Raw genomic sequence first — 14,553 nt, forward strand, 5'->3', positions numbered from 1 at the left:
AGGAACTTATTCCCCTTTTTGCCCATGATGAATCATCACGTTTTCTGCAATAAAATGCTCTCCCACCCCTCTCCCTGCCACCCCCCCTCCCCAGAGTAACCCGCGCCGCTGTAAAGTGGGCGTACCATTAGTACCGACTAAACTAGGTTAAAAGATCAACAACTTACTGTAGACTAGTATTTTTAATGTATGCAAACAACCTATTTTCAACATCTGGTATTTGATTAAATGCAAACAGATCATTTGCGTTGTAAAAATTTCATTATGGTAATTAGGATGTCTATAGGTTATAAGAAAAAGGCTGCGATTTTCCAGTGATATTTTGACAAGTCTGTATATAAGTTGGATTGTTTTTACATAACTGTATTATTTGTAAACAGTATTCACAATTGTGGAAGGGTAAATTTACTATACGTTGGTGAAAGTGATCTTTAATTTTACTTTAAGTTTAAAATTTATTACGGTAAGTAATAAATAAATGTTTTGATTGACTGAATAATACGTTTTATTTATTTGTTAACCTGTTTATGGAACAATATCACTGTACTTTTTTCTAGAATTAAAAAAATTTAATCTTCAAAATTCTAACAGACTGTAACAAGCATCAACCCTATAATATCCCAAATAGTGGTGCTGATCTCAATCTTCTTTTATGTCTTGACCAAATTATCATGTACGACAACTCAAACGCTAGTTTTCAGTAGAGTTGTCCTCACCCTGTCCTGTTTCTCAAACAGTGTTTCTTCCAGACTTTTTTCTCCGGGGGGCACTTGAACTTTCCGGGGGGGGGGGGGGCGGTAAACTTTCTTCGGGGGGGGGGGGGGGGGCGGACCCTGTTAAAAGTATATATTTTCTTTATAAATTATATAAATTTCATTTCGTTCGGGAGGGGGGGGGGGGGGGGGGGGGGGCGGTAAAAATGTTCTTTGCCCCCCCCCCCCCGAAGAGATGCCTGGAAGAAACTCTGTTCTCAAATCTTACTTAAATTGAGTGTCATGCAGTTTTAAAATCTATCCAATCACATTACCTGGATAAAATACTGCACCCTTCGAATAATGACAAAAAATTATTGTATGTATTTAGGGTCCAGATCTAACCAAATGTCTGTGTCAATCTTTGATGATCTCGTTATTTTGTCTGTTGAAGACAGCTGCAGAAACAATGGGAAACAACAGAAGTGTACATGAAGAACCGTTGACACAAACACAGTACACACACCTGGACGAGAAGAGGAGGTAACCCTGATTGAAATTAGCCAATCTATATATATAATTATTTTTCTGGGAGACGCTAGAAAACAAGCTGTAAGCGCGCTCCCTACCACCCCCACCCCTACATGGTCTGGTGAGCTGTGATTCACGCTAAATGTTTACCAGCAGAGCCGGGTTTAGTGACGACTATTAGGGGCAGATAATTTAGTTTGAACCGACTTTAAACGTAGGGGGGAGGGGGTAACTAAGTGGAGTTTACTTTAACGGAGGGGGGGGGGGGGGAGGAGGGGGGTATCGTCCTAAACGAGCTGCTTATAGTGTTTTAAAGAAATATTTTCAGTGGCAGCGTTGGTACTGTCGAATTCACAAAATAATGAATTACTGAAAAGTAGAAAAAAATAAACCGGGAATGATCTCCCCTAAACTTTCTCGAATATTTTTATATAAAATAACAGGGGATGGGAACTCGGGCTATAGACATGATTTTTAATCCATTTTAAATACTTAAAGTTTTAAAAATAGAATAAAATCTCGTAGACAAATTAATTGCACACCAATTGAACGCGAAATAAAAAAGCGCATAATAGTGCGCAATATTATTAGTACTTTTAAAATTTACATCAGTTTTTTGAGAAATCGGAAGTAGCGTAAATTACTACTTCCGGTCAACGGAAATTACTCAAAATTAAACAGAAGGTAGAGAATTTGATCTTTTACTTACATGTGAAATTTCATGTATATATCTGAAATAGTACTCAAGTTATAGGCTTTTGAAAAATTCAAAGTAGAAAAGTACCACTTCCGGTTGTCGGAAATCGCTCAAAAGTTTATACGGATCAACGATTTTGATATAATACTTATATATGAAATTTCATCAACCTAGCTGTAACGGTACTCAAGTTATCGTGTTTACACACGGACACACAGACACACAGACACACAGACACACACACAGACATACGGACAAGATTGCAAAATTATGTTTTTCCGTATCAGTGAGGTGTAAAACGTCGAGATTTGTAAAAATCTCGATTTTTTTTTTTGCACGATTACAATACTTTCTCTATACTACGTATATACGAGAAAGTAAAAAACAACTAAATAGCGGCGTATGATATGCCGCGGGTCGGCTCGTTAATTATATTTTAATGAGTTCACCAAAGCCACATTGAGCTAATTGAAACCTGATCTAACCAATCATGTCGTAGTTGTGAAACAAAATAAAAACATCTCTAAACGTGTAGTTTATCTGCCACTAGTACGACCCTCTTGATAAAATCAACAAACGGGTGCGCGGACCTTTGACCACAGGTGCTTTGACCATAGGGGGTTTGACCATAGGGGGTTTGACCACAGCGGAGCTTTGACCATAGGGGCTTTGATCATAGGGGGTTTGACCACAGCGGGCCTTTGACCATAGCGGTGCTTTGACCATAGGGGGTTGATCATAGGGGGTTTGACCATAGGGGGTTTGACCACATGTGTTTTCTCAGCATAGGGTCTTTGATCACCGGTGGTCTTTCAACTGGTGTTTGATCGCAAGCGCTGTGTCCGGCTTTGATCATAAGTGTGATACAATTAACACGATTGTATACATGTTTCCTGAAAGTACGTTAATAGAAATTAACATGTATTTTAAAAAAGCCAAGAACTATATTTTAGTCTCCACATAAAGGCTGGTGCTAGGCCTCATAGATTTATTTTAAATATAAATGAAATACAAATAATGCGACAAGTAAAATTGTCTTTTGCCGTGTGCAGTCTATCTGTAGGAAACGTCACATTGTTGGGTGACTACATTGGAGGAGAGACTGAAGACTGTAATGCCATCCTTCACAAATGTTATTTGTTCGTGCTACACCATCGCCAATCGTGTGCATTTGATTCCAAGTTTCAACTGGAAACAAAGCAAGCTTGTACTTTTCGCCACGACCACGGATGCGACGACCTCGGACACAGCGCTTGTGATCAAACACCAGTTGATAGACCACCTGTGATCAAAGACCCTCTGCTGAGAAAACACCTGTGGTCAAACCGCCTATGGTCAAACCCCCTATGATCAAACCCCCTATGGTCAAAGCACCGCTATGGTCAAAGCCCCGCTGTGGTCAAACCCCCTATGGTCAAAGCCCCTATGATCAAAGCTCCGCTGTGGTCAAACCCCCTATGGTCAAACCCCCTATGGTCAAAGCCCCTATGGTCAAACCCCCTATGGTCAAACCCCCTATTGTCAAAGCACCTATGGTCAAAGCTCCGCTGTGGTCAAACCCCCTATGGTCAAAGCACCTATGATCAAAGCTCCGCTGTGGTCAAACCCCCTATGGTCTAACCCCCTATGGTCAAAGCACCTGTGGTCAAAGGTCCTAGGACCAACAAACGGAATGATCAATACAAGACTGGACGTCATAAGGTCACACGGTACGGCTGACGACATAAGGTCACACGGTACGGCTAACGAACAAGCCTATTATCTCCAGGTATCTGGCGATGCTGAAGGAGAGAGAGGACCTGGTCTGGGAGCAGTCTCAAGATGACGTCACTGACACCGAATTCATTGAAGTCACAGGTTAACTGTAGCGCTAAAACATCAACGTTTTAGATTAAGTTTTTGATTAAGTATTTAGATTAAGTTTTTAGTAAAATTAGAAAATTTTAAAATATTAAAAAAAAAAATTGAAAATGTTTATTGTCAAGTGTAATATCACATACACTATCGTGTATTTTGTTATAGAGTCCCCACCGAAATACGCGGAAATTCTTCCCGAAGACTTCCTGTTTCCGTTCGAGAATTTGATCTTTGAGGGAGGTGGCAACAAGGGACTCGCCTATGTAGGTGGTATAAAGGTGAGGATAGTTGTCCCTCTGGCAAAAGTCTATGTGGTCATTTATCCCACTTATGAAAACGTTCTTTCTGGTTTTTGTTCAAACCTTACAAACTTCTGTTTGGGCATGTTTTCTATTTGTGAAAACGTTCGTTCGGGCATTTTCCCCAAACAGTACAAATGTCCATTCGGGCATTTGTTCAATAAATGCAAACGTCCATTCGTGCAAGTATCATTAGAGCATTACTCGTAGAACCCATTAGAGAGTTGCTGATATGATGTTGTGAAACTGTGGAGTGCAGAGTTAAATTAAAAACAGCTACTTGTTTAGGATTGACATGCATTTATTTGATTGATAATTGATTACTTACGAAAGTTCTTGAACTTTGTACGTGTGTTTCAGTACTTTGAGGAAATAGGAATGATGCCAGGAATTCGAAGGTTTGGTGGAAGTAGTGCAGGGGCAATAACCGCAACACTGGTAGCCCTGGGTTACAGTTCCTGCGATATAGAAGTTTTCATGTCGGATGATCTTGAGGAGATATTTTTAGGTGAGTTCCTGACGTCTTGTAGGACTTTAAGGTCCTGTGTCTGACGTCATTGCGCCTAGCTAGACCATTGACGAGAAGTTGTAGATTGCAGAAGGAACTTATTTAGCCAAAGTTAAATTTCTAAACAAATGTGTATTTTGCTGGTCAAACTACCACTAACGTGACATGTTCTGGTGTCGTGTCCACCCTTAGACCACTCCTGCGGGTACTTCAGCCTTCTGCCCAACCTCCTGAGCAAGTTTGGCTGGAATCCTGGCGACAGATTTTCTGATTGGTGCGGTGAAATGATCAAAGAAAAGTCTTCGACAGCGAACCCCGACATGACCTTCTATGATGTAAGAAAAGTTTTCGTTGTTTAGAGAAACCTTCTTTGCTGTTAGTTGTTTTACGTTTAGTTTAGCTCTGCTTAACACCCTCTAGCCCCCACTAACCCCCTTTAATCCCCTCTAACCCCCTCTAACCCCCCTCTTACCCCATCTAACCCCCTCTAACCGCATCTAACCCCACTTACCCCCTCTAACCACTCTAACCCCCACTAACCCCCTCTAACCCCCTATAACCCCCTTAACCATCTCTACAGTTGTGCAAGGTATGTAGGCTGTTGCTTTGTTTTGTTCGTACCAATCCAACCCCTCTTAACCCTAACCCAACCCATCGTAACCCTAACCCAACCCATCTTAACCCTACCCTACCCATGTCTACATTTGTACAGAGAACGTAGAGTGGAGCTGTGTATTGTGGTCACTTAGTCTAATCAACCTTGACCCTAACCCAACCCATCTTAACCCAACCCATGTCTACAGTTGTACAGAGAACGTAGAGTGGAGCTGTGTATTGTGGTCACTTAGTCTAATCAACCTTGACCCTAACCCAACCCATGTTAACCCAACCCATGTCTACAGTTGTACAGAGAACGTAGAGTGGAGCTGTGTATTGTAGTCACCAACCTGAACCAGATGAGGAGTGAGTACTGCCACCCCAAAACTACACCGGATATGCCGATAAGGGAAGCAGTGCGCATGTCAATGGCCTTGCCAGGTCGGTTAAGGTTTTTATAAGAGAAAAAAAGAGAAATAACAAGGATATATATATATATATATATATATATATATATATATATATATATATATATATATATATATATATATATATATATATATATATAAACAAACGCGTTTCATCAATCAAGAGCTAAAACTAAATAGAGTAAATATAAAATAAATTGGTAAATCGAGACCCTCCTCGGAAAAACGCAACATGCTCAAATAAATTAAATTTAAAAAAAAAACAACCTTGTAATAAAAAGGTTTAAAAAAGTTTTAAAAATAAAATATAAAAAATTAACAGAAATTTGATATGAAAGAATTCGACGCTAAAATATTTAGCGTTTTTTATTAAAGATTATACATATTTGCTGTATTAGCATTAAGTGAAAGCCGAGTTAAAACGTTAATCACAAACAAACAAACAAACAAACAAAACATACAAGCTTATAAAATTATTTTAACATTTTTACTTAAAGCAAGTTTTTTTTCATAAAATGTCACGAGAATCGTAAATGAATGGTAAAAGTACAGATTAAAAGTAGAATTATATCCTGATCAGATTAATAAACTCACTAAATACCCTAATTTAAAGGAACGAAAATTAATTGCAATCGCAAATTAAGTTTTGGATATTTTTTCTTTGTAAAAATTTAATTGCTTTATTTGATTTTTGTTTTTTTGTTTCATGCAACCTTAAAGGTTTATTTACTGCCCGTTTCTATGACAACCACGGTCGAACGGACACGTATGTTGATGGTGGTCTCCTGTGTAACTACCCGATACACTGTTTTGATGGTCAGTTGTGTTACCTTCGTGTATCTCGTCCATACGTTAGACATAGAGATTTGTTTTTAGTTCAGTCTCTTGAAGATACTATTTCAATGATTAGTTTGTTTATATTATTACAAGCTTTTATTTAACTTGCTTCCTCTGAATCTCTATCGTCATGAATCGAAACTGGTGAGCAAAATTTAGATCATTTCTAACTGACCAATTTCTTAAAAACTTGACACCTGGTTCAAGATCCAATGACGATACATCACGCATCTAAAAAATACCCATTAGCTAAGAAATTGCATCAGTCATATGGCGTTAATAAAACGTCTAATAATAATTTTTAACATGTTAAAGAATCAATCCAGTCGAGTTTCGTCAGTTTTAGTATGACGCAATCTTTTTTTTTTTTACATGATCCAATCAGAAATTAAGATCCGCGTCTCAAAATACACCATTAGTGATGATACATGTGTTTCAATTCAAATGTACATGGAATTTCATCATATTTTCATTTTAATAGGATTTATACGTTTAAATAAAAACGCAAATTGAATGTTACCATGACTTATTTCTTTAAATTTCTTAATTCTGAGACCCCAGCAACGCGGAATAATAATGCACCAGCATATAAATAACTTTAAAGAAAAACGTGGGTTGTTTTAAATTTTTGTAAAAGTATTAAATACTTAACTTAGTGATGTGTGGTTGAATAATTAATCTATTTACAAATGCATTTTTTTATTTATTCAAGGGAAACAACCAAATTGGTTCCTACTACCGCCGCTGAGCACTCAATTTCTTCCATTCTCCTTCACCTACCCTGCAATACACTCCAACATGCTTTTATCCCATACTAAACTACAATCCTGTCATTTACCCCAGGCTGGTACCTATCAATGGCTAAAGAAGATTCGTTCCTGCAGCGTGTGAAATCTCTGCAAGAGTTACCGTACTTGAAGGCTCAGTTCTTTCAACCACCAAGTAACAAAACAGTGGGGTTTCTTGTGGTAGGTAGATGTACAGCGGGGTTTCTTGTGGTAGGTAGATGTTAAACCACCCAGTTAAATACAGTGGGATTTCTTGTGGTACGTAGATGTACAGTGGGGTGTCTTGTGGTAGGTAGATGTACAGTGGGGTTTCTTGTGGTAGGTAAATGTTACATTTAAACCAGCCAATTACAGTGGGGTGTCTTGTGGTAGGTAGATGTACAGTGGGGTTTCTTGTGGTAGGTAGATGTACAGTGGGGTTTCTTGTGGTAGGTAGATGTTCTTGTGGTAGGTAGATGTACAGTGGGGTGTCTTGTGGTAGGTAGATGTACAGTGGGGTTTCTTGTGGTAGGTAGATGTACAGTGGGGTTTCTTGTGGTAGGTAAATGTTACATTTAAACCAGCCAATTACAGTGGGGTGTCTTGTGGTAGGTAGATGTACAGTGGAGTTTCTTGTGGTAGGTAGATGTACAGTGGGGTGTCTTGTGGTAGGTAGATGTACAGTGGGGTTTCTTGTGGTAGGTAGATGTACAGTGGGGTTTCTTGTGGTAGGTAGATGTACAGTGGGGTGTCTTGTGGTAGGTGGATGTACAGTGGAGTTTCTTGTGGTAGGTAGATGTACAGTGGGGTTTCTTGTGGTAGGTAAATGTTACATTTAAACCAGCCAATTACAGTGGGGTGTCTTGTGGTAGGTAGATGTTCTTGTGGTAGGTAGATGTACAGTGGGGTGTCTTGTGGTAGGTAGATGTTCTTGTGGTAGGTAGATGTACAGTGGGGTTTCTTGTGGTAGGTAGATGTACAGTGGGGTTTCTTGTGGTAGGTAGATGTACAGTGGAGTTTCTTGTGGTAGGTAGATGTACAGTGGGGTTTCTTGTGGTAGGTAGATGTACAGTGGGGTTTCTTGTGGTAGGTAGATGTACAGTGGGGTTTCTTGTGGTAGGTAGATGTACAGTGGGGTTTCTTGTGGTAGGTAAATGTTACATTTAAACCAGCCAATTACAGTGGGGTGTCTTGTGGTAGGTAGATGTACAGTGGAGTTTCTTGTGGTAGGTAGATGTACAGTGGGGTGTCTTGTGGTAGGTAGATGTACAGTGGGGTTTCTTGTGGTAGGTAGATGTACAGTGGGGTTTCTTGTGGTAGGTAGATGTACAGTGGGGTGTCTTGTGGTAGGTGGATGTACAGTGGAGTTTCTTGTGGTAGGTAGATGTACAGTGGGGTTTCTTGTGGTAGGTAAATGTTACATTTAAACCAGCCAATTACAGTGGGGTGTCTTGTGGTAGGTAGATGTTCTTGTGGTAGGTAGATGTACAGTGGGGTGTCTTGTGGTAGGTAGATGTTCTTGTGGTAGGTAGATGTACAGTGGGGTTTCTTGTGGTAGGTAGATGTACAGTGGGGTTTCTTGTGGTAGGTAGATGTACAGTGGAGTTTCTTGTGGTAGGTAGATGTACAGTGGGGTTTCTTGTGGTAGGTAGATGTACAGTGGGGTTTCTTGTGGTAGGTAGATGTACAGTGGGGTTTCTTGTGGTAGGTAGATGTACAGTGGGGTTTCTTGTGGTAGGTAGATGTACAGTGGGGTTTCTTGTGGTAGGTAGATGTACATTGGGGTTTCTTGTGGTAGGTAGATGTTACATTTAAACCAGCCAAATACAGTGGGATTTCTTATGGTATGTAGATGTTACATTTAAACCAGCCAGTTAAATGTAGTGGGATTTCTTGTGATTTTTCTTTAAAACCACTTAATTACAAAACACTGATATTCGTGTAATATTAGATTTTAATAATAATTATTATTGATATTAGTATGTTAATTTATTCCAGTTTGGTGAGTAAAGTGTGATGTTTTTCCCAGTTTGATGTAAAATGTGATGTTTGTCCCAATTTGATGAGTAACATGTGATGTTTGTCCCAATTTGATAAGTAAAGTTAATGTTTTTCCCAATTTGAAGAGTAAAATGTGATGTTTTTCCTAGTTTGATGAGCAAAATGTAAACTTTTTTTTTGGATTTTGGACCCCCCCCCCCCCCCCCCGGTCCACAAAAATCCACTTTTTTTCCTTATAAAAGTCCATATGCGTCCACAAAAGTCAGTTTTTTTTTCGGACCCCCCTCCCCCCCCCCCCCCCGCGTGTGGACGTCATAAATGGATGACCTCTAATGTTTGTTTGATAAGTAAAGTTTGATGTTTTTCCTTGTTTGGTGAGTAACATATGATGTTTTCTCAGTTTGATATGTAAACTGTGATGTTTTTCCCAACTTGATGAGTAAAATGTGATGTTTCCCCAGTATGATGAGTAAAATGTCATGTTTTTCCCAGTATGATGACATCGAGATGGAGGTCATGCGGTACAGACTAGAAAACAGAAACGGCTGTAACGAACCAGCAACTCCAAGTAAACAAACCAAATTGTTTAAGTGAGTTCTTTCCCCTCCTAGACAATGATAACTTATCTTTCTTGTTGTTCGTATAGTCATGTATTGTGGCTTAAATCGCTAGCTATTTCACCTTTTAAAAACAGGGTATTATCCTTTAGTTTTCTGTCGTATGTGCAAATTCAGGGCTTTAAGTAAGTTTAAATCTATTTATGATTAAAATAATATTGTATTTTAAAAATTTAAGTTTCATTTTTATTGAGTGTTTAAATCAACTTTTGTTTCTCCCTCATCTTATACTTGTCTTTCTAAGTGTTTGTCTTGTAGACTTACTTGGCGCCGCTGTTATCCTTCTGCTTTACTACCCCCCCCCCCTGCATCCTCTGCTTTATTCCCCCCCCCCCTCCCCTGCACTAAGCCATCATCTGCTTTATTCCCCCTCCTTTCTTGCACAGCCATTCTCTGCTTTACCCCCCCCCCCCCCTGCACTCAGCCATACTCTGCTTTACCCCAACCCCACCCACCCTACACTCAACCATCCATAGGTCCTCTACTAATGTCGAACCCTGGCGTTGTTTTCTGTCTTATTTACATCAGCCTTGTAATTTTCCTTATGAGAAAATTTTAACTAGACCTAACTCTCGTGTGCCATGTCCATCCCAGTTGAATCTTTGTTTAGACTCATGTTTTGGTTCAATGCGAACATTCTCTTCTAGGCCGTCTGTGTGGGATTATCAATTGGTTCCTTATTTACCACTTGTACAGTGGCAACACAGGTCGTATTTTATAGAGCTGTGTTTTCTTAGCATCAACCACATTTACATGTGATTTCATAAGTTGTGTTTTATTAGCTACAACCACATTTACATGTATTTTCACAAGCTGTGTTTTCTTAGCACCAACCACATTTACAAGTGATTTCACAAGTTGTGTTTTCTTAGCACCAACCACATTTAAATGTGATTTCACAACTCACACAAAAACAAGTCAATGTGTTTTACCCAGACTGAAGCAGAAGAAGAAAACTGCCAAAGGAAAAGCTGACCGTGAACACAGACGAATCGTCAAGGCTGTGGAGAATTTCATGAAGGTCAGGGCGTGATGGGACAATGTGTGGTTTCAATTTCAGCTTTCATGATTAGAAATTATTTTTGTTTAGTTTAAGGTTTGTTTTTATGGTTATGAGTTTACTTTGTCTTGAAGGAAATAGTTCAACATATTGTTAATGTAAGATGTGAAGTTAAGGTGGCTCTATAAAGTCCTATTTTGTGCATTTACAAGAACCTACTACCTAAGCCTACACTCACAAAGCTATTTGTATTAGAATATTACTTTTATAGCGCCATTCGCTTTAATCAGTAGTACCATCAGCTTTAAACACAAACCCTAAACTTCATCATTACCACTACAGGCCCTAAACAAGCACAATTTAGACGACAATGAATTTATTGATAAACACGAACTACAGGATGCACTTGAAGACGTAAGGAATTCTTTTATATTTTAATTAAATTTTAAAAATTGTTTGTTTTATTAGTAACTTTATAGCAACACATAGTGGCGATGTAGAGACATTGAAGTTCAGGAATTTCTTGAGAGAGCAATAGTAACTTTTTGTTGACTAATGACTAATACGGTCCAGCTAACGTGGTGTACGTACCTTTTTTTAAATGTAAGTCTAATTAAAGAGACTCGGCAGGTTATTTGCTGTTGTTTTTTGTTTCCAGAGAGACGTGTTTTCTGAAGATGACGTCAGACTTTTGTTCGGAGAAACGTCGGGAGTGGATGCGGCGTTTAAAATTTTAGACAAAGATGGGAACGGTCAGGTAGGTAATTAGACGTAACGGTCAGATAGGTAACTGGACGGGACGGTCAGGTAGGTAATTGGTTGTTTTTCTTTAGAATTTTTGTACTGAACGATATAGGTGTTTTAGACGTGTTCAACCATTGTTCATTTTGTTCAGAAATTTAAATTTGTTTTGTTTTAGATACAGTTTCGAGAGCTGGTCCTTTTTATCGAAGAACAAGGAATCAGGTTACAGGTAGAATATTTTTGTTCCGTCCATTTTGTATGTTTTGATGTATTATTTTTAAATTATCTTTAGCATAGGTTATGGTGGCCGTATATATATATATATATATATATATATATATATATATATATATATATATATATATATATATAACATAATTATTTGTTTTTAGATAAAAAATAAAACATTTCAAATCATTTAGGTCCACGTACAAAGTGTTTTGCAGATTTTATATTTTTATTATCATAATTTCAAAGCAAACTTTATAAATAAACAACACCATATTCCCACATCCATACTCCTTAAAAAAATCTTATAAAAATTCCAGACGAGGTTCCAGGGATTCGGAAGAAGAGACGTCCAGAATTTGGGCGATTTTTTATCCGCTCTGATGGACACGATGTTGACCAACCTCAAATATGTCTTTGTTAAGGTCAGATGTTGACTTTTTATTTGTTAATGTGATATGTAGCCTCTTGTGTTGGTTAATGGGATATGTAGCCTCTTGTGTTGGTTAATGTGAGGTATAGACATAAGCACTGGTTAATTTTAAGTGTAGCCCTTGTGTTGGTTAATGTGAGGTATAGACATAAGCACTGGTTAATTTTAAGTGTAGCCGTTGTGTTGGTTAATGTGAGGTATAGACATAAGCACTGGTTAATTTTAAGTGTAGCCCTTGTGTTGGTTAATGTGAGGTATAGACATAAGCACTGATTAATTTTAAGTGTAGCCCTTGTATTGGTTAATGTGAGGTATAGACATAAGCACTGGTTAATTTTAAGTGTAGCTTTAGTATAGGTTAAGGTAAAATGTAGCCCTTGTATTGGTTAAGGTCAGACATAGCCTGTTGTTTGTAGTAGATGAAGAGTAGATTTAGTTGGATGTAACGAGTGCTCTTCTGCCATTTCTTGGAAGGCTTTCTTATGTTCTTCGTTGTTGATGAAAGAAAGAGTATAAATTATGTCATCAATCTGATTCTCAAAACTTTCGTTTAATTTCGATAATTAACGCATCTAATTCTCAAAATGTTTATATGTTTTGTCCAAGTCATAAATCTAATTTGAAAAACGAAATTTTACGAACACGTTTGGCATATTTCAACACTTACAGGAATCTGATGACTTCAGGACAGTGGGCATCAACACAGGGCATATCGGAACTACGGATTATGCCCTGGAAGAGGCAGATAAAGAGTTCCTGATTCAGGTATGAAAGTGTTTACAGAATGTTGTATACACTTGATAATGTCACTACAGTTCCACTCTTAAGACATACAAAGGCTGGCACTAATTATATGAACTTAATTATTCGCTTGACATCGTAAACTATTTCAGGGCTCAAGGAATACACATTTTAATAACTTGACTACTTCATATTATGTTATTGAGATTCGGTGTAACACAAAATATCTAAATAGGAAAAAAACAACGCGTGTAGTGAGTGCTGATCAAAATAGTTGCTCGAGAACAAGATTTTATTTATTTTTAGATCCGTTTTGACAAATCCTTTAAACTAATAATAGGTGCTAGGAAAACGCCGGTGTTTTTGATTAATCTGTTCTACTATACTTCGAGGTGACGTCTAGGGCACACTCAAGAGTTGCTAGTGTATCGAACTATTGATTAGAGAGATTGTAAATGTATTGTTTTGTCTCTTGTTGACAGAGGGGCTACAACGCTACCAGAGCGTTCTTGAAGTATTACGTGGCTAAAGGCAGGGAGTGCCAGAGGAAAACCACAGGCCATCTTCTCAATGGGGGCCCTAACACAGACGTTACAGATGGGGGCCTAGTGCTAGATACTGCTAGTGGGGGCCCTGCTAAAGACAACACTTCTAATGGGGCCTCACGATAGACAATGCTAGTGGGGGGGGGGGGACCTGTAAAAGACATCGTTAGATTTGTGTACCCCACTAGACAGATGGCCCAGTGGGACTCTACATTGGATAGTGTTGTCAGTGGGGGATCCCACGTGACAGGAATATCATTCTGACATGTCAGTGTTACTGTCAGTCAGCTGACGTCCCATGAGGTAACAGAACGACACTTGTAACTCTCATATCTCAGTTGTAAATATATTGGGCACACTTGAAAGCTACAGGAACGTGTCTTATTGGCAAGTGTGTCAGATCATTTTTTTTCCGATTTTTAATTTCTTTTTAAAATCTCGCTTTTTAAAATGTTTAAATTTTAAAAATTTATTTTAAATATTTATTTCATAAAACTAATATAAATTATTGCATTAAGGAAAATAACCCATAGATTTTTGTTTTCTGTGTAATCTAGAATAGGTTTGAAAAGCTGATTCCATATGGACATGGTTCGAAATTTTTTTTACCAGAAAGCATATTTTAAAACTAAAATTGGATACTTTACAACATGTGTGTAAAAAGTACAAAATTACTTCCGGTTTTATTATGGCTAGAAATAATAATAAAAAAAAATTACTACTAATGTAATAGTAATTTAGCAAACACTTTTATTTTTTATTTGGATTATTAGAATCAAGGTGTGGTGGTGATAGGGGATGTTATTTTATTTAATATAAATAAACTACTAAGCTATAAAACCATTGAACGCTATTGTGTATTTTATCATTGAAAACAATTGTTGCGACTTTCATTGTTTTGCTTTCCCTGGCCATTCCGGTTGATTTCAAGGAGGGGTTGAGGTCGGTTTTTTAAATACTTGAATTATTTACAATAATTCAAAACACCTTTTCAACGGCTTATATTCAATACAAAAATATGAAAATGATAA

General features: G+C 38.0%; 1 protein-coding gene and 1 long non-coding RNA gene across 2 annotated transcripts; both read left to right on the forward strand.

The window, feature by feature from the left end:
• The first annotated feature begins 389 nt into the window (after positions 1–389).
• On the forward strand, positions 390–3,777 carry LOC131932351 (uncharacterized). The gene is made up of 3 exons (XR_009384549.1): positions 390–463; positions 1,147–1,235; positions 3,689–3,777. It is a non-coding gene; the product is annotated as an uncharacterized LOC131932351 (long non-coding RNA).
• A 113-nt stretch (positions 3,778–3,890) lies between these two features.
• Positions 3,891–13,648, forward strand: LOC131932344 (uncharacterized). Its single transcript, XM_059289246.1, has 14 exons — positions 3,891–4,055; positions 4,437–4,584; positions 4,777–4,919; positions 5,487–5,622; positions 6,330–6,425; positions 7,290–7,414; positions 9,707–9,804; positions 10,768–10,852; positions 11,174–11,245; positions 11,490–11,588; positions 11,751–11,804; positions 12,124–12,228; positions 12,906–13,001; positions 13,460–13,648. The coding sequence occupies exons 1-14, from the start codon at positions 3,891–3,893 to the stop codon at positions 13,646–13,648; spliced, it is 1,611 nt and encodes a 536-aa protein (XP_059145229.1).
• The last annotated feature ends 905 nt before the right edge of the window (positions 13,649–14,553 follow it).

Source organism: Physella acuta, unplaced genomic scaffold (genome assembly GCF_028476545.2).
Source record: "Physella acuta isolate Inbredline_101_S28 unplaced genomic scaffold, ASM2847654v3 ptg002143l, whole genome shotgun sequence".
Taxonomy (NCBI): domain Eukaryota; kingdom Metazoa; phylum Mollusca; class Gastropoda; family Physidae; genus Physella; species Physella acuta.